Source organism: Macrotis lagotis, chromosome X (genome assembly GCF_037893015.1).
Source record: "Macrotis lagotis isolate mMagLag1 chromosome X, bilby.v1.9.chrom.fasta, whole genome shotgun sequence".
NCBI lineage: Eukaryota > Metazoa > Chordata > Mammalia > Peramelemorphia > Peramelidae > Macrotis > Macrotis lagotis.
In genome coordinates, this window is record NC_133666.1 from 254,757,294 (window position 1) to 254,778,671 (window position 21,378).

The following is a 21,378-nucleotide window of genomic DNA, read 5'->3' on the forward strand; positions in this document are numbered from 1 at the left end:
CAGCCTAGGATTAAGAGGACCATTTCTGCCCCTGAAAAGGACCTATGTAAGGCAGGTTGAAGCACATTTATTGAATTTAGAGATATTTACATTTCAGTTAATTATGCTGAAGGCGCCTCTCTCTCTCCAGAGCTGTCAATTCAGCACCTTTCAAGAGCATTACATTATTTTTGAAGTGTGAAAACAATCTGATTTTAAATTTTCAAATGTTAATTCAGCAGATGGGTATAAAATAAGCCACTTTGAGCAGGCTCAACAGAATATCAGAATCTACCAAATGGAGGGGCAGTGCAAAATAAAATTATGGAAATATATAGGAAATGCCTGATAAATTCAATATCCTATTTGAGACCCTCCCAGAACTAGAATTGTTAAGTTAATGGTACTGAATGATACTTAATTTATGAAAATAAATTATTCAAATTTATGGTTTCAGTTTTTAAAAGCACACCATAAAATGGCTTAGTTTCTACTACTTATTTAGCTGCTAAGGTAAGAATCAATCCATATACACAAATATTTCAATAGGCTAAAAACCAAAACCAAAACCAAAATACCTTACTATTTGATTTCCACAGAAATAATTCATTAATTTATAAGGTTCCTTCATTTGACAACTAAACCTAGTTTAGTCAGTGACTGTTGTTTATTGTAATCTAAAAAGATAGGTAACAGCTTGAAAAATAATTAGATACTGATAGTTCTGGAAATGGTTAGCACCATAGAAGAAAATCTCTTATTATCAAAAAGTATCTTAGATTATTGGTTATTTTAAAATACATGTTGAAATTCAAGTCTATAATATTCTTCTCCAAGAAACAAATTCTACAACACAGGGGGGGGGGGGGGAGTAAAACTGCACAGAAAGTATCCGTTAGATAAAAAATTTGTACTGGTTGAAACCAGGTACACCTTTTTTTAAAGTTAAGAGAGTCAGTTTATTTACTAAACCAAACTAAGGATGGACTAACTTGTTGCTTATCTTTTCAGTATGTAACACTGTTGAATAATAAGACTTGCCAGAAGGCAAGGCATATGTACTATCTACTGTGGTCTCAAAAAAAAAAAAAAAGAATAAACTGTTTAATTAAGCTAAAAGGAAAACCTACAAATTAGAGGTATCAAATCTCAAAAAGGTTGTCTCCAAACTCTTAAATCAAAATATTCCTGTTAAATGGGAAGCAAGAGAATGAGGTGATAAAATGGAAAACCAAGTCTTTAAGCAAAATAAATTTAAATGTAATAAAGCAGTAAGGCTGAAATTAAAAATACATGCTTTTTAAGACACTAGTGCTACCTCTGAATCTGGAAACCATTGCTATCAGACTTTCTCACATCATTTAGGAAAATCAGACATTATAATCATTTAATTTCCTAGAGTTCTTTGTTTAGGTTTGTAAATCATTTGCTATTCATTTTCCAATTAAGAAAAAAATCAGTACCTCTGATTAAGATTTTTATAAGGTGAATATCAAGAAAAACCAGCAGCAGTAGTAGCAGAAACCAAATTAATTAACACATTTCATTAATTGAAATCAGAGTTCAACCAAAAAAAGAGCCTTAAATGACTGTTTTATAGACAGTCTATAAGCATGCACTTTTCAAATGAAAGGTCTCTAAGAAACCCAAGTAGAATCAGGGCAGGATTATACTAAAATGCTCTTCTGAAATGCATAAACAAAAACTTCCCTCTAAAACACTTGGTTTTATTAGTGAAATGGTATTAAGGATAACAAGGATTCAAACAATGTTTGCTCTATACTACTTACATATCATAAATAAGACAGTTGTTGCAAAACACACAATCCTCTGGTCTTTCCATCCACACAAGTTACTCTTTTATGAGAATAAGCTGTTTTACCAGCCAACAAATGTGGCTGAAGCATTAAAAATGACCATCTATACTTTACATAGTAAAGTATTTTACAAAGTTTTTTAATGTACACAATGGCAAAAAACTATAATTCTGAACATGTGAAGAGTGATTAAAGCAGCTTCATAATCAAATCAGGATTCTTTACTTGAAATATGGGTAACTTTCCATTCTCCACAAAACTTTAGTTTCAATAGTATTAACCATTAAAGGAAAATCAAATGAAAAGCAGGTGAGGAATACACTTTTCAGCTTCCTAAATTTACAGAAGTAACTTCCCATGAGGTAAGGCAACTGAGTAAATTTGATTGTATTATGTTGCATTAAAATAATTATACTTGATTTAGTATTAAGAGCTAATTAAAAGGTATGACTTCTTGAGAAAACCTAACAATGATGTAAGGAATTCTGAAAGCATGAGTTGAGCTTTTTGGAAAAAAAAAATCTTCATATATGTCATTCTCTTACATAAGTGCTTCCTTACAAAAAGTTGACCCCAAGAATGACTAATGACTTATAATTTAAATGCAAGTAAATTTAACCCTTTGGGGAGAAAAATAAAAAGTCATACATACCTTTACCCCTTTCAGGTACAGTTTTTGCACATCACATAACCAGCATTAGTGAAAATGATTTCGAGGTAATGATTAAGGCCATCCAATGTAGAGAATTAAAGGGCTTCCTTTGATTTAGGCAAAATAAGAACATGCTTCACTTTCAGCTACAAGAGTATAAAACTGATGGTCCCCAAACTGTATTTTTGCTTTATACTATAAACCTACCCTTAAAAGATCTAGCCTCTTTCTTGTATTAGGTGAACTAAGAAGCTGTTCTTCCATACTACTTGCACATTTCTCTATGGGGGTGGGTGGAATAGCTATCTAGGTTCAGTATGAACTGAGAATGACTAGCACATATAAAATACTAGAAAACACTAGAAGGCACTAAAGCTTCAGCTTGTGCTCCCATAGCCTGTTTTGAAAAACCAGGTTTCCTTTTGTTAAGAACACCTATGCCATTTGCAGCTGACCAGACACAAAAATAAATTTCAAAGTATTAACAAAGGTTAAAAGATATGCTCACTTTGGGAGGGGGAAAAACAAAATTAAGCATTAGTATATAACATGGTTGCTTTTCCTTTTTTGGAATGGAACAGTTAGCATGCACCACTAAACTACTTTTTAAAAAATCCACATATTTAAGCAATTTTAATCTGAAAAAAAATATTGCAGATCAAAGAATTGGTGTCCCAAACTGTGAGCAAATGAAAACCTATTAGTAGGCATTTAACACAATCACTGTAAAACTGTGAAGTAATGTCTTATTTCATTTACAGGGGTGTATTTATATATTTTGCACCATTTTCAAGCACATCATCAAACAATAATATTGAAATTAAAACAAAAAAGCAAAATATAAAACTCAATAACTAGCAGTATTTGAACAGCCTCCAATGCATTCTCTTCCATTTTTCTGAGCATTGCAGATTCAGATCTTTGTAATGATCCTTGGCAAACACTAACAAATCATTTCACAAGTAGGTCAGCCATCATGAAAATGCATGGATTTTAGATGAATCAGTTTGGGTAACATCCCTTATTTTCATTATGTCCATGCTTGGTTTCCTTTCTGTGTAATAAGATGACCATAAAGTCATCTGACAACTGTAAGAGCTGTTCATTCATATCTATATCAACTGGACTGCTTTACTGTTGGCTTCTTAATGAGATAATTAAAAGCTTTGGATTCCACTCTACAGCTGAGTTTAGTGGTACACATCTATTGGCCCTATACTGTTTCTGCCTTGGCAGTAAGGTTTTCTTCATTTGGTTGGCAATTCCCATTCTGCTGTACTTTGTTTTCATCAGTCTTTGGAACTTCTTTCTCATCATCTATTTTTTCACCTCCTAGATCCGTCATTTCCTTACTGTGTTCTTTTTCCTAGAGAGAATATTGAAGACAGACACATTTTCAACATTACCTAAATCATTTAAACACATATATTAAGTTTTCAGAAATTAACTAAAAATGGATTTTTTCAGCCAACTTCAAAAAATTATAAAATATTTTTAAAGCTGCTGGACAAACAAATCAGGCAGTGGGGGAGAAATGACTAATACCGGAATAGAAAAATTCAATAAGTGCTGCTGATTGACTGGAAGAGCAGGGTAAGCCAGTTTTCATCTACTTCAAGAAATCCAGAGAATTATTTGTAATCCAGAAACCAAACAAAAGAAACATTGGGAAAGGGAAGCTCATATTTCTCATGAAAATTTCTCACCTCTGGGTAAAAGGAGAAAGTAAAAAGGAATTTTTGAAAAAGTAAGGAAATGGGGTGTTGTAAATTGATTTTTTTTATTCAGAACTACTGTAAGCATTTTAGTGTCCTATCTATATTAGCAGGAACCTATGAGATTAAAAACCTTAGCACTGACATAATTTTAAAATCAATCATATTTTACCAATATTCTCAGAGAAAATATATATATTCAAAATACCTTTCAAACCTGAGAAAAGTTCAGTCAATTGGGAGCAAATGGCCTATCACTAAACTCTAAGTCAAGTACCCTGAGTTTTATTTTACAAGACTTCATTCCAGGGATTGTCAAGGACAATTTGGAAGGTCAGCAGGAAAAATCTGCCATACAAATGAGAACAGAGCCCAGTCCAGTGCAGGTCTCAGTACAACCTGGCTCCAGGGGACTAGGAACAGGTCTGAGAAATCATCTGGCAGTTGCTTCCAGAGTGCTCAGCCTATGGTTGGAAAAGGGGATAGGGGAAACTGCAAAGGACTCTTTGCTCTCTCTGAGGCAGAACTCTGTGGCTTTGCTCATACTCAGCTCCAGGTTGCAGTCTGGGGTCCAATCTCAGGAAAATGAGAAGAAGAACAACAGAGCTCACTGCCTGCAGTTCTCTCCTCACAGTTCCAAGACAGAAAGGAGTGCTTGTGGATATCCACAGATCAAAGTACTGGTCAGACAGTAGGGCATAACCTCTCATAAGACCTTGAAGGAATCGAGAACTTGCATATCCCTGGAGATACCTCTGAAAACAGTTGCAAAAGCCCTCAAAAGCTTGCGTTAGTGTACCTTTCACCCTGAAAGGAGAGTCCCACTTAACAGAAGATTAGGGGCAGTTAAGATGGCACAGTGGATAGAGTCAGGAGGATTGTGAGTTCAAATCTGGCCTCAGACATTTAATAATTGCCAAGATTTGTGACCTTGGGCAAGTCAATTAACCCTAATGCCTTGCAAAAATACAAAAAAACAAAGGGTTAAAATCAAGTCATAGGCTGGCGAAATGAGTAAACAGAAGAAAAAAAATTCGATTTTAAATAATTACTTTGGTCCTATGAAAGATCAAAATACACACTCAGAACATACCAAAGTCAAAGCAGTTGAATTCAAAGCCTCCAAGAAAAATATGAATTGGTCTAAGGCTATGGAAAAGCTCAAAGAAGAACTTGAAAAATCAAGAAAGGGAGGTAAAGGAAAAATTGGGAAGAGACGTTAAGAGCGATGTACAAAAAGTCATGAAAAATCAAGTCAGCAGCTTGGTGAAGGAGATACCAAAAAAATACTAAAGAAAATAGTATCTTATAAACCAGCTTGGGCCAGATGGAAAAATTATTTTTAAAAAAACCCATGAGGAGAAGAATGCCTTAAAAAGCAGAATTGGTCAGATAGAAAAGGAGATACCAAAGTTCTCTGAAGAAAATAAATCCTTAAAATGTAGAATGGATCTAAGGGAACCTGATAACTTTGTGAGAAATCAAGAAACCACAAAACAGAACCAAAAGAATGAAAAACTAGAAGAAAAATGAAAATGAAGTATCTTACTGGAAAAATACAATTTGCAAATTTCACTTCAGTAATCATTCAATTCAAGAAACATTTATTAAGGAATTACAGTGAGTAAACTTTGTGAAAATTTTTCTCCCTTCAAAAGTCTATGTTAAGAAAACATATTTGTGGACTAAGCTATTAATTCTTATTATTGAATTCTTATACCAGATGACAATTTTTTACCTTCAATGAACTCGTATTCTTTTCCAATTTGTCTTTCATCTCTTTGTCTTTAAAACTCTTTTTCTTAGATGTTGAACGTTCTCTCTCTTTTCTTTCTATGTTTTGGTCCTTTTCTTTTTCCTTCTTTTTATCCTTCTTATTTCTGCTTAAGAAAAATTGATCAAATGTTGAGTGAGATGAGCAGAACCAGAAAAACAGCAACATGGGGGTGATGATCAACTTTGACGGACACACTCATTTAATCAGGGGCAATTTTGGGCTGTCTGAAATGGAGAATACCATCTGTATCCAGAGAAAGGAACTGTGGAGTTTGAACAAAGTTCCAGGACTGTTCCTTTTAATTTAGGGGAAAAAACTGATATCTTATTGTCTGATCTTGTTACTCTCATACTTTATGTTTCTTCCTTAAAGATAAGATTTCTCTCTCATCACACTCAATTTGGATCAATGTACAACATGGAAACAATGTAAAGACTGACAAATTGCTTTCTGTGGGCGGTGGGGGGGAGGGAAGTAAGATTGGGGGAAAAATTGTAAAACTCAAAATGAAAAAAATCTTTAATTAGAAAATAAAGAATTACTTTTTTATAAAAAAGAAAAACAAATCAAAAGCAAATTTCTAAAAATGATGAAATGACATTTTTGTCACATTATTCTTCCATAGTAGGCTCAGAAACCAACACACAAATTCCATAAAATAAGATCAAATTGCTCTCATATGGTCATTATTTTTAAAACCATTTTAAAACATCTTTTTCTAGGTCTAAAAAATTAAGATAATCACTTTTCTAGATTTTTAATAAAAGAATACTCAAGTATTTTTGCTTCTCTGGGGGAAAAATACTCAGATAAAAGAGGAACAATAATATAATATCAGGTAGAAGCTATGAAAGCAGCTTTCAGAAATCAAGCATCATCATCATAACCCTGAAACTTCCAGGTCCATTCATTAAAGAAAAACCTCATTACTATCATCACAAGAACAGATAGAAGAAATTAGACATGCCTCTAAAGGACAAATCAATAATAAATGGGAAAAAATTAAAAACTAAACTAGTTGTATGAGATCTTTAACATAACCATATGCTTCAGAAACATTGTTCCTTTTCTATTGGTTCTAATGGTTTCATTCACTTGACTCTTAAAAAAAAGAAAAATGTTTTTTAAATTAACATCCTGTCTTTCTTTAGGAATAATAATTTTTTAAGGACAATATCTAAATTTTCTAGCTTAATTCATATAGCATATACTTAACAAATCTCTAACTAAAATAATGTGGAAAAATAAGGAACATTAGTTCAAAAGAAAAATCCATACATTTGAATTGTGAGTTAAAGTCAAGAACAAACCCAAGAAATAAAGAAATATCTCCTTCACATCAACAAAAATATAAACAAAACATGCAAAAAGTATTTTCCAACAGTCTAGAGCTCAAAATACAGTGGACTATATGGAGATTAAGTAAATAATTTATATGAAGCACTGTGTATACTCTAATCAATGTGAGAACCCTAAGAGACTTGAAGATAGGAAAACATGCCTTCCCCTTCCCCCAATAGGGAGATGGGGTTGACCATATAGAAAGCCACGACCAATTAGTTTATTTGCTTAAAAATACTTTCTCTATTACAAGATAAACTTTGATGATAAGGTCATTGTGAAGTGATAATAAGGGAAAACAGAAAAGCATCAATAAAACATTTTTAAAGCTATCATAAAAACAAGATTGTGGATCGTTAGGCTTAAATTCTATTCCTGAACCTGCCACTCATGTCTCTGAATTCCCATTCTATAAGTCTTTTTTATTAACCTTGCAATGACACTATTAGAATAAATAAAAGAACTTGAAAGCACAAAGATAAAACAAGTAATGATTTCATTACAGAGAAAAAATTGAATGTTATATATATGTTGTTGGGTCAGTGAATTTCCTCATCAAAGAAAGATTTGTGTTCTTTCAATTCCATCAAGTTGCAGTTAAAATCCCATCTTCGATGAGAAGCCTTTCTCAATCACCCTTTAGGCTAGTGCCTTTCCTGTGCTTTTCTCCAATTTTTCCTGTGTGTGTAAACACACACACACATATATACACACCCTCCACTCCCACCCTTCTCTCTACCCCTTGTTTGTAGTTCTCTATTAGACTGTAAACTCCCTGAGAGCAAGGAATGTTTGTTTGCTTTTTTAGCATTCCTAGAACTTAGCACAGTACCTGGTATATAGTAAAATAAATTTATACTAATCATTCACCAACAAAGATGACCAATATAATACCAGTGAATGCTGGGGGGGGACTGTGAGAAAAAAAGGCATAGCAAAACTCTTGTTGATAGAGAAAACTGTGAATTAGTCCATCTATCCTAAATAATAATTTGAATTTAGGCAAGAAAAAAATGAACTGCTAATAAACTTTGACACAGAACTGGGTTATCTCTCCAGGGAAGTGAGAGAAACAAACTAGCAAAATTTATAAAATTACAGCAGCAAAGAACTGGAAACAAAGTAGGTTCACAAAAGAGAACAGTTGAACTTGGAAAATGAATGGAATGGAACATTTGGTATGCGGTAAGAAATGATGAAAGGTGGTATAGAAAATCTGATGTCAAGGGGTCTGGGTTTAACTGCTGCCTCTGATACATATTAAGTGTAGGATTATGGGCAAATCATTAAACCTCTCAAATGTCCCAGAAATAAGATGCTAATCTGCATCAATGATACAGCTAGTTTTCCTATAATAATCTAGACCCCAATCTACCCTTTCCCTGACTCTAAAGAGATTAAAAATAAGGAATTCAGAGAAACACAGAAGATTTAAATGAATATTACTTGTTGCAAAATGAGATGAGAACCAAAATTATTTATGGCATGATTACAAAAAAGGTAAATTACAACCATCACCAAAAAAGAAGCCAAATTTTGAGTCAGACTCAAGTCAAAACTTTCTTTTGGACTCAAAAAAAAAATCACCTAGAAAAAAAGAAAAGTGAACACTTCCCCTCCCCCCTCATTGGCACAAAAGCAGGGCAATAGCAGGACAGAATGACGTCTACAATGTTAGACATGGTTATCATTGTCTATCTGCTTAGTAGATTCCTGTTACAAGAGGGCTCAAACTAGGGGTAAATGCAACTTCCAGAACAGACTACCATTTAAAAAAATAAATAATAGCAATAAAACTTACTTTTTTAAACTCGATTAAATCTATAGTTTTCTCTATTTATGCTCTGCTAGTCTAAGTATGTGCTAATAAATAAACTTACCTCCGGGGAGATGGAGACCGAGATGACTTCCTTTTTAGGGTTTTTGATGTTTTTGGTGATTTAGAAGGACTTCTGCTCTTCCTCCTACGTCTTTCTCTGAAAATTCCAAGATTTGGGTATTTTAAAATTAGTAATTAACAAACACCATTTAAAATAGTAATAAAAAAACAGATCTGAGGATGTTATATGGTCTCAAATAGTTACATATGTAACAAATGGATTTATGCCAAGATGAGAATAATAGAATTAAAGAAACCAAACTTCTATGAGTTTATGTTAAAATTATCTTTTTTCTTGGTCTCCATTTAATCTACCAAAATAGAGAATTTCTTCTATCAGAAAAATTATAGCAGCTGTTTTAGATTCATTCTCTCATGTTAATTTCTTGCCCTAGATTGTGCTATTAAATCATCTCTCATACAAACTTCTAGCTTCCTGCTGTCTCCACTGTGGCACAGTATCTTGTAACAGACAATTAACCTTTAAAAGCTTATTGGGAAAAAATTACAAATCAAACTTCAAAATTCTTCTCAATCAGAACAATGAAATTTTCATTATTTTTCCTTGTTTTCCAGAAAAACTTTCCTTTTTCACCCAAAGAAATTTATCTGACCCTCCTTCTCTTTCCTTATAATTGTTCTAGTAACAATCTAAATTATTAGAAGCAAAATTGTAAAATACATCTTAAGCTATAATCAAAAGTCTGAGAAATTCACATATAAAAGTAGAACTTAAACGGCAAATCTGAATTCTAGCTTTTGCCCTCACTGTGTTTCCCCAAAGCTAGCAAGAAATTTTTTAATTTATAAGTAACAGGAATAAAATATAATACTCAAGTACTTTAAGAATGTTAAATCACACAAACAAATAATTTCAAAGAGATGAAAAATTTGAAACTGGGACAGATCACCTCTAATTTCACTGCAGACTCTCTTCTCTTTATTGTTTAAAAACTCTTCTGATACCATACTATTTCCTTTCTAAAACTTTTCCTTGATAAAAATGAAATAATTTTTACACAAATCCAATGTCATTCTCAGCATAGAAATATGGAAGCTATTACATGAATAATCATTAAAAGTTTCAAATTTGTTTTCTGGTTCTCCTTTGCTTAGATCAGTTAATACACTGATCCATAGGATAAGAAACTTGTTTGTTACAGCTTGCATATGTGAAATCATACACACAGGGATTAATAAATATTATTTGATGATAGTAAACAAAATTATTTATACTCAGTGAAGTGGATGAGTTTTATTAATTGCTATCAATTACACTTCCTTTATTGCACCTTTAATGTCAGTGAATTATCGAATAATTTATAGGCAACACCCAATGACAATCTTATCAATTAATAAAACTGAGTACGATTTGAAGAAAACATTGGAGTCAAAAATAGTCAAAAGAAAAAACAAAAAAAAAAGCAGTTTAAAATATTCCCTGTATACTAAATAAATCAGGACATGGGGAAGTTAAATATCACTGACAGTAAAAAATTGATGATTTTTATGAACTCTTCTAAACTCTAGGTAAGAGAAAAAGAAATTAGAAATTCTATCATGAACTGATGGTGGCCCTTTTTTTTTAAGTCCTAGTAGTTTTTTCTGAGAAAAGGCTATGATAGAACCTTTCATTTAATACTTATTTATTAAAAGCCTTTAAATCTTAAATAATATATATCATCCAAAAATGGAAAGAAAACAACCTTGCCACTCCTGAGAAGAGTAAAATCTGAGAAATAAAAACAATACAAAACTAAACTAGGCTTTTTGAGGACAGAGACTACATCTTAATTTTTTTTAACATCTTCTTCCAGTGTCTAAACAGCAAAGGAAGAAAAGAGAAGAGCCCAGAAAAAAAAAATAAGAAAATATGTTCATTTCGCTAGTAGTAAAAGGCAAGGAAAAAAATCAGCAAAGGTTCATAACATGGTTGTCTATTTTGACACTGAAAGCTAGTCAGAATTTCAAGAGACAGATGAGGCAGTGAGGGGAGAAGGATATTCTAATCAAAAAAATACAAGACTGTTTAAAAAAACACATTCAAATGGATGCCAGTGTAATACAGTACAGAATTAAGACTAGAAAACAGGCTGGAGTCAAACTCTAGAGAATCTAAGGAATTTTGATTTATTAGGAATTTATTAGGTAGGCAATGAAAAATCATAGGTGGTTTCTGAACAGAGCAGTGAAAAAAGTTTTACTTTATGAAGTTTAGATTTTTCTCAAAATTAAGTCTATTTTATGATGTATTTGGAACAAAGAGAAATTAAGAATTGAGACTAGATGCAAGAAAACAGAGCAAAAGAGATTTAAAAAGAGTAATGAATACAGCTAGAATTTTCAAAGTACTCTTTAGAAACAACAGTACTGACAATTGTTGGTTTGTGGAGAAGTCAAAAATGCTTCAAAAGTTTTGAACTAAGTGACAGGAAATTGTTGATGTCAACAAAAATGACTTATGAAAAATATGGGTTTTAGTATAAAGAAGTTTGAAATTTGAGATGTTACAGGGATATATCCAAATAGAACTACCTACTGGTAAGGGCAGTTAGAACTGTGAGGCTAGTTCTCAGGAGACACTTGAATAAAACACAAAGGATGACTAAGGATTTATTTACATAGAAAGTATACAAAGGTGCTGAAGGAGAGCAAAGAATGAAACCAGAAGACTGTTAGAGAAAGGACCTTGATTAATTTTTACATTTTCTAGAAAGGAGAAAAAAGTAAACAACTGTAAGAAAAGAGAACTGGGGCAGCTAGGTGGCGCAGTGGGCCCTTGGAGTCAGGAGGACCCGAGTCCAAATCCAGCCTTGGACAAGCCACTTAACCCCATTGCCTTGCAAAAACCTTTAAAAAAAGGAAAGAGAGAACCAGGGATAAAGAATAGTTTTAAAAGAAATTAATAACAAGATAAAGAGAACTAGGAAAAGATCATTATGTGCCTCTCATTTTAATATTTTTTCCCAATTATATGTAAAAATAATTTTAACATTTCTTTTTTCAAATTTTGGATTCCAAATTTTCTCTCCCCTCAACTGAGAAGGCAAGGAATTTGACATAATTTATACATGTGCAGTCAAGCAAAACACATTACCACATAAGTCATTCTCTAAGAGAAGAGCAAAAAGAGAAAGAAAAAGAAAATCATCTTTAATCTTAATTTAATTATATTTAATCTTAATTCAGGTTCTACCAGTTCTTTCTCTAGAGATGGACAGTACCTTTCATCATAAGTCCTACAGAATTGTTTTGGTTCATTGTACTGCCAAGAATAGAATAAGTCATTCATAGGAGATCATCCTACAATATTGCTGGAACTCTATACAGTGCTCCTGGTTCTATTTATTCCACTTTGCATCAGTTCATGTAAATCTTTCCATCACTTCTTCAAGCACAATTATTATTCCATCACAATAATATACAACAATTAAACTCATTTCCCAATTGATGGACATCCCCTCAATTTCCAATTCTTTGCCACCACTAAAAGTGATGTTATATTTTGTGTATATAGGTCCTTTTTCCTTTTTTTTTTTTTTAATCTCTTTGGGATACAGACCTAGTAGTGGTATTGCTTAGCCAAAAGGTATGCATGGTTTTTAGAGAATTCTGGTCAAAATTCCAAATTGCTCTCCAGAATGGTTGAATCTGTGTACAACTTCACCAATGATTGTACATGAGTGTTTTAATTTTTCCACATTCTCTCTAACATGTCATTTTCCTTTTCTGTCAATATTAGTCAAGATAATTATTAATTATATATATATATATATATATAATTATTATATGATAGTATCTCAGAGTTGTTTAGGTGCTCTAAATTACCACTGATGAGAAAAATACAAAATACACACACACTCTGCTAATTTCCTGATCTTCCCCTCATAAATAATATGAAACAAACCTCTTAAAAGAAATCCAATCCACAAAACCCAGAAAGAGAAACTAGGAGAAGAAGGAATTCATTCACAAATTTCATTCATTCATTCACAAAATTCATTCACAAACAAGGTTTGTCCTCTGGGATTGTGGGTGAGCTGGGCACAGAGGGAGGACTCTGCCAGGAGCACAGGACAGGGTCAGAGTCTGAGAACTTTGACTAGCCTGATCGGCAGGGCAGGCAAGATCCCAAGATCCTGAAAGTGCGCCCACGCAGTCTGATCAGAGACAGGGTGGGTGAGAGTCTGAGAGCTTGACTGACCTGATCAATGGGGCAGACTAGAACCTGAAAGCCTAAAAAGTGGGGCAAACCTGATAGGCCAACTAGGGAGCAGAGGCATTGTTTGTGAGGCTGATTGTCTGGAACTTGCCTGCAGAGCTGAGGGGAGAGCTCCAGGGCTGGGGAGTTGCAGCCAAACCTTCATTTTAGCTGAAGCCTCTTCCCAGAAGAAACACAATTACAGCCTACCTCTGCCCTAGGTGTGTCAGCAGCAGACTCCCCTCAGCTATGAATAGGGAGAGCAATTACATTATCCTAGGGCAAAACCCTCCATGGATCAAAGACAAAAATACTCAACAGCTTCATCCACCCCCCTCCAGGTCAAGGGAAAGGGCCTCAAATTAAGGTCACAGACACTCCAGAGAAAGCAACCACACAGCCTACTGGCCAGCCCACTTGGGACTTACTAAACCCAGTGAATACCTCTAGGGCTCTCAATACCAAACTTCTTTAAACCAGCCCCCTTGCCAAAATACAGTCTTAGTAAAATGGAGAAAGGCCAGAAGAAGGGGGGGGGGGGCTCCATAGAAAAATTCCTAGAAGGAAAAGAAGCTAACTCAAAGAAACCTAGAACCTCTAGGAGGATATAATCTGGTCTCCAGTACAAAAAAAAAAACTCCCTTGAAGAATCAGGAAGGAGTTTAAAAATCAATTGGAAAATTTGGGAGAGACAATTAACACCTTGCAACAAGAAAACAAATCCTTGGAAAATACAATTGGACAAATGCAAAAAGAAAATAATTCTCTCAAAACCTCAATTGGTCAAATTTGGAAAACTCTTTCAAAAATAGAACTGACCAATTGGAAAAGGAGTTGCAAAAGGTAAATGAATAAAATTCTTCTCTAAAAAAAAAGAATGGAGTCTGAGGAAATTAATGACTTCATGAGACAGCAAGAGCTTGTTAAACAAAACCAAAAAAAATCTAAAAAACAGAAGAAAATGTAAAATATCTCATAAGCAAAACCACTGACCAGGAAAACCAATCAAGAAGGTGCAACCTGAGAATTATTGGTCTTCCTGAAAACATTGAAGACGGAAAAAAAAAACCTGGACTTAATATTACAGGATTTAGTGATGGAAAACTGCCCTGATACCATGAAACCAGAGGGCAAAATAGTTATTGAAAGAACACATCGATCCCCCTCCAGAAAGAGATCCTAAAATGAAAACACCAAGGAATGTTGTGGCCAAATTCCAGAACTATCAGATAAAAGAGAAAATCCTGCAAGCAGTCAGAAAGAAACAATTTAGATACCAAGGAAACACAGTAAGGATTATGCAGGACCTGGCTGCATCAACATTAAGGGATTGAAGAGCCTGGAATGTGATACTCCAAAAAGCAAGGAAGCTTGGAATGTAACTAAGGCAAAACTGAGTCTTCTCTTCCAGGAGAAACGATGGACATTTGATGAAATAGGAGATTTCCAACTTTTCCTGATGAAAAGACCACAGCTTACTAGAAAATTTGGACTTCAAACAGGAGACCCAAGAGACACAGGAAAAGGTTAAAAAAAAGGGTAAAGAAAAAAACTGCTATCCAATAAGATAAAACTGTCTATATGCCTACCTGGGAGATAGACTTAATACCTCTTGAGAATTGTAACTCTATTAGAATGGACACTCATGACTTTTCTGTGACTCAGATACAATAATTTAAAAACAATACATCTTCAAAAAGGGGCACAGTAAAGGAGCTAGGAAGATGGAGGAGACTGAATGGGGTACAAAGGACCTACTGTAATAGAGGGGAAGAAGGGAGGAGCTCAGAATCACCTGGATCTTCCTCTCATGAGACTTGGCTTAAAGTTAACTTATACAGGGGCAGCTAGGTGGTGCAATGGATAGAGCACAGGCTCTGGAGTCAGGAGTACCTGAGTTCAAATCCGTCCTCAGACACTTAATAATTACCTAGCTGTGTGGCCTTGGGCAAGCCACTTAACCCCGTCTGCCTTACAAAAAAAAACAAACCTAAAAAAAGTTAATTTACAACAGTCAGTTAAGAAACTTATCTTACCTTTCAAGTATTAAAAGGGGAAAAGGGGAGGAAGGGCACAGGGAGGGAGAAAAAAGGGGAAACTAACAGAAGGGAGGGAGGGAAGAAGGGGGAAAGGGAAAAGGGAAAGAAGGGGGGGGTTGACATAGGAGGGCAAACACACTGAAGGTAGCAGTTATCTAGAAACAAAATACTGGGGAATATGGATAGAAAAAAGGAGAAAAATACAAACAGAGGGAAGATAGCATTGAGGGCAAGTTAGTAATTATAAGTTTGAATGTGAATGGGATGAACTCTCCCTTAAAACATAAGCAGGGGCGGCTAGGTGGCGTAGTGGATAAAGCACCGGCCCTGGAGTCAGGAGTACCTGGGTTCAAATCCGGTCTCAGACACTTAATAATTACCTAGCTGTGTGGCCTTGGGCAAGCCACTTAACCCCATTTGCCTTACAAAAAAAAAAAATCTAAAAAAAACATAAGTAAATAGAGTGGATTAAAAACAGGATCCTACAATATGCTGTTTACAAGAAACTCATTTGAAGCAGAGAGATACATATTATAGAATAAAGGTAAAAGGTTGGAGCAAAATATATTTTGCTTCAGCTGAAGTGGAAAAAAAGCAGGGGTAGCAATCCTTATCTCAGACAGTTGCAAAAATAGATAGGTTAAAAGAGATAAGGAAGGAAACTATATCCTCCTAAAAGGTACCACAGACAATAAAGTAATTTCAATACTAAATATGTATGTACCCAATGTTATACCATCCAAATTCTTTTTTTTTTTATGTTTTTGCAAGGCAAATGGGGTTAAGTGGCTTGCCCAAGGCCACACAGCTAGGTAATTATTAAGTGTCTGAGACCGGATTTGAACCCGGGTACTCCTGACTCCAGGGCTGGTGCTCTATCCATTGCGCCACCTGGCCTCCCAAGCATCCAAATTCTTACAGGAGAAGTTGAAAGAGCTACAAAAAGACATAGACAGCAAAACTCTACTAGTGGGAGGCCTCAGTGTTAGGAGATCTCAAGAAAGCAGGAACTCTGGTCACAACCTCCCACTCTCAGATTTAGATAAATCTAACCATAAACTAAACAAGAAGGAAGTTAAGGAGATAAATAGATTGTTAGAAAACCTAGATATGATAGACTTATGGAGGAAACTGAATGGGGATAGAAAGGAATATACTTTTTTTCTGCAGTACATGGCACTTACACAAGAATTAACCAAATACTAGGGCATAAAAACCTAATGATTAACTGCAGAAAGGCAGAAATAGTGAATACATCTTTCTCAGATCATAATGCAATAAAAATCATATGCAATACTGGACCAGGGAGCTACAGACCCAAAACTAATTGGAAACTGAATAACTGCATTTTAAAAACTGAGTGGATCAAACAACAAATTAGAGAAAGAATTAATTATTTCCTCCTGTATACTAACAATAATGAAACGACATACCAAAACCTATGGGATTCACTCAAGGCAGCTGACAGAGGATGTATTATATCTTTAAATGCTTATATAAATAAATTAAAGAAAGAAGATATCATCAATAAACTAAATATGCAACTGATAAAAATCAGAGGGGCAGCTAGGTGGCGCAGTGGATAGAGCACCAGCCCTGGAGTCAGGAGTACCCGGGTTCAAATCCGGTCTCAGACACTTAATAATTACCTAGCTGTGTGGCCTTGGGCAAGCCACTTAACCCCACTGCCTTGCAAAAAAACCACAAAATAAAAAATTAGAGAAAGAACAAATTAAATACCCCCAATTAAATACCAATCAATTTTTCCTCTACCTCTCATTTGATTTTAAAATCCTTTTTGAGCTCTTCTATGCTTAAGACTAATCCATCTTTTTCTTGGAGCCTTTATTCCTAAGTGTGTGTTTTGATCTTCCCTGGAACTGAGACCAGAGTTCCTGCTTCCTTGAGATCTCCTCACACTGGGGTCTAGGACCCAAATCCAAGTTTGGGCAATGAAACAAGAGTCCTGCCCATGATTTCAGTAAAGGGATTCCCATAAATCTCCTCACCCATTTTCTAATTTCCTTACCCCCTATAGGCTGAGAGGTCTAGAAAACCATCCATTGCTGCCACTGATTCAATTGCCAAGGTCTGCTCCTGATTTGCTGGAGTCTCTTCTGAACCGGCACAGGTCTATGCTCTCTCAACCTAGAGCAAGAGACCTTTCCTGCAGATCTTTTAAGTAATCTGAAAAATTGTTTCATTCCACATCTTTGTGGGTTCCGCTGATCTAGAATTTGTTTAGTCATTATTTAAAGGTTTTTGGAAGATTTGGGGGACAGCTCAGGTAAGTCCCTGACTTTACTCCACCATCCCTCTCCCATTATGCTTTTTTTGTAATTAGAACATCACTACTGATATTTAAGATAGCATCTTCAGTAGATAGAAACAAAAACTAGATTAAAATTGGGTTAAGAAGGGTGCAAACAGGGGGCAGCTAGGTGACGCAGTGGATAAAGCACCAGCCCTGGAGTCAGGAGAACCTGAGTTCAAATCCGGCCTGAGACACTTAATAATTACCTAGCTGTGTGTTCTTGGGCAAACATTTAACCCCACTGACATGCAAAAATTAAAAAAAGAAAAAAGAAAGAAAAATGATGAAATAACTTAGGCAATACAAGCATCAAAATGTTTTCTCTGATTTTCTGTTCTAAGACAACCCTACCACTTTATAAGAGAAATATGGCACAATGGATAGACAGCTAGAAATGAAGCCAAAGATACGGGGTTGCCTCTAATTTATTTTATGCTACTCTAGTTAAGTCACTTAACTTCTTAGTGCTCTAGGCAGCGATATACAATCTAAATCTGTAAAAGGACTTATGCTAACAATGAAATTATAAGACACTAAAGTCCCCTATTTCTGTTCTAAGGAATTCTGACACTTAAAACTTCCTGTGTCTGAAGGAGTTTTTAAAAGCTAAGTACTGAGAATTGCTAGGGGAAACCTAGATAGAAGTTGATTAATTAAACTTAAAATTATGTGGAGAGATGTCAAATAAGAAAAGTGGTAGCTCTTCCTCTTCACTGAAAAGTAGATGGGAAAAGATTCTTTCTGTTTAGTGAAGTGTAATGGCCAGAAATGAGACCATAACATTTTCTTCCCTAAATTTTTCAGGCCCCACTCCCAAGGAACTCCACCTTGTGGTCTCCAAGGATGAGACAGGAAAAAGAAAGAAGAAAAAATTTGCTTCACACATCCACATTAAAAAAAAAAAATCTAGGTTTCAATAATCTTAGAAGAACAAAGAGAGGTGGTTACTGAATTAAATTTCAAAGTTCAGAAATTAGTTCCTATCACAAGAAGATTGTGTCAGATTAAATCTTAACTTTCATCTAATGTTTTATAGCTGACAAAGTACCTCGAAGGAGTTTACTCATAATTTTCTATTTCACAATGTTGTCTTTCCTTAGGAAATGGTTACATTTCTTTTTTTTTTTAGGTTGTTTTTTTTTGTAAGGCAAACGGGGTTAAGTGGCTTGCCCAAGGCCACACAGCTAGGCAATTATTAAGTGTCTGAGACCGGATCTGAACCCAGGTACTCCTGACTCCAGGGCCGGTGCTTTATCCACTACGCCACCTAGCCACCCAAGAAATGGTTACATTTCAAAAATTTCTCTACTATAAACAAAAAACACTACAAATTTGCTTGACTTATATTAAAAGGAATAATACTGGCACAAGCAGATGATGAAACTTCATTTGCTTTTTCTCAGTATTCTAGAGTATTAAAAAGTTGCATAAACAGTCATATGAGGTCATTTTGAACTGCTTTTCTCTGGGGGGAAGGGGCAGAGAAATAGAATATCAGGCAATTATTGTGGCATAAAAAAGAAGATACTAGTAAAACTTGTCATTTTTCGATATAGTGTTTAACAAAATAAAAAAGAACTGTCATAGAGGTTATCCTCTATCTTGACTCCTCTCTAGGTCAGATCTGCAATTGTGGTACCATACTGCCACCTGGTGGCAACACACCTAAACAGCAGTGATTCTGAAAGAAAATGAGACCATTCTTTGAGAGTATACTAGGACCGGATACCAAAGAGAAAAAAGAGAAAGGAAAGGGACCTATATTATTTTACACATGTATATATCTGTGTGTGTGTGTGTGTATTTATAAATATAAATATTTACAACAGTTGTTATTGTGGTGACAGAATTGGAAATTGCAGAGATGTCCAGCATTGTGGAATGTGTGAACAAACTGTGGTATAAGACTGTAAATGAATACTCTTAAGCCATAAAAAATGATGAACATGATGCTCTCAAAAAAACCTGGAAAGATTACAAGAACTGAAACAAAGTGAATAGAATCAGGAGAATATCATACACATTAATCGAAGTATTGTTCAATGATCAACTGTGAATAACTTAGCTATTCTCAATAATGCAATGATCCAAGACAATTCTGAAGGACTTATGTTGAAAAATGCTTTCCTCCTCCAAAGAACTTAGCAGTCTGAAAGTAGATGGAAGCATTTTTTTTATATTCTTTTTCGGTTTCAGGGGGGATTTTTCTTTTTTTTGGTCTGTATTTTCTTTCATAACATTGGCTAATATGATACATGTTCTGCATGACTGGAAATATTACTAAATCAAATTGCTTGCCTTTTGGGGGAAAGAAAAAGAAGGAGGGAAAGAATCTGGGAATCAATTTTCAAAAATAAATGTTAAATATTGTTTTTTCGTGCAATTGGAAAAAAATTTCTTTAAAGGAAATGATACCTTAATGGACAAAAGCAAAAACAGCATAATGAAATAAGAAGAACTAGTAACCAGAGTAACCAGATAAGTTTCAAATTCCTATCTATGATACCAACTAATAATATATATCCATGGAAAATTCAATTGACCTCTAAGGGCTTCAATTGTAACTACAATAGATGAACTTCTGACATCTCTACTTCCAGTATTTTACAATTCTATGAAGTTTATGAGAAAGATGGATCAGAATTATCTATTCCATTTTGACTTACAACAGAAATCATTTCAAAAGAAAATTATCATTAATTTTTTAGGGTAAAAAGCAATCTAAGCAATATCATTCACAAAATTCTGCATTCTATCACTGATAAAAATAAGTTGTAAGGATAAATTTTCAGAGCTACTAAGACTCTAAAACATATCTGTCTAAATTACCTTTCTTCAATGATCTAATAATATACACCAAAGAGGTGGGATTATCTGTTACTATACATCTCACCAACTAATAAATAGTAAAGGAGATATCCTTTCTGAGATTCTTTCTTGGAATTAAATTTACACTACTGTATTCTTCCTGTGCAGAATTCATTCTCCTAAGATAAAAATTATGTTATAATCATCAAAACAACTGAGAAAAATCCCAGCAAAAATTTTAAATGTTAGCAAACCTGCTGGAACTACGAGATCTTCTTGATGCATTATAACTTCTGGGAGGTGTTCTGGATTTCTTATCCTTTTTTCTTTTTTCATCTATCTCTCTGGCTCTCTCCTTTTCTCGTTCTCTCTCTCTGTCCTGCTCCTTTTCTTTGTCTCGCTCCTTTTCCTGATCTTTTTCTTGATCTTTTTCCCGATCTCTCTCTCTGTCCTTTTCTCGATCTCTTTCTTTATTTTTACTCCGTTCTTTTTCCCTTTCTCTGTCTCTATCCCTTTCTTTTTCTCTCAGTCTTTCTTTTTCCTTGATCTTTTCTCGATTTTCTTTTTCTTTTTTCTTGTCCCTGTTATAAAAAAAGCAGAAAAGGAAAAAAATCACCACAGAAATGTCCAACAAAAAGAAACTTGGTACTCCCTTCTTTAACCAAATGAATACAAAAAAGTCAAATAATCTGAAAATTACATAATGACATGAAATAAGCACTAAAATGCAACATAATCCATGAGTCTAGAAAGCTATTGAACAAGAATAAATTTTGGTAGGAACAGTTTTGGCAGTCTCTTAAGTACTGTTAAAATAGGATAAAGACTTTTGGTCAGTGGTTTGTTGGGGGGGGGG

The 21,378-nt window shown here is 34.5% G+C and overlaps 1 protein-coding gene across 5 annotated transcripts in view; it reads right to left on the minus strand.

The window, feature by feature from the left end:
- SREK1 (splicing regulatory glutamic acid and lysine rich protein 1) overlaps positions 1 to 21,378 on the minus strand; it is a 55,607-nt gene that overhangs the window by 7,134 nt on the left and 27,095 nt on the right. For 2 of the 5 annotated variants that reach the window (XM_074204422.1, XM_074204427.1), the window contains 4 exons: positions 20,777 to 21,103; positions 9,162 to 9,257; positions 5,902 to 6,046; positions 700 to 3,814 (listed from right to left, as the gene is read on the minus strand). In XM_074204422.1, coding sequence (XP_074060523.1) covers positions 3,662 to 3,814; positions 5,902 to 6,046; positions 9,162 to 9,257; positions 20,777 to 21,103 — 721 coding nt within the window. In that variant the 3' untranslated portion in view covers positions 700 to 3,661. Of the gene's footprint in view, positions 1 to 699; positions 3,815 to 5,901; positions 6,047 to 9,161; positions 9,258 to 20,776; positions 21,104 to 21,378 lie in introns of those variants that run through there. The other 3 variants (XM_074204423.1, XM_074204424.1, XM_074204426.1) reach the window with 3 other exon arrangements.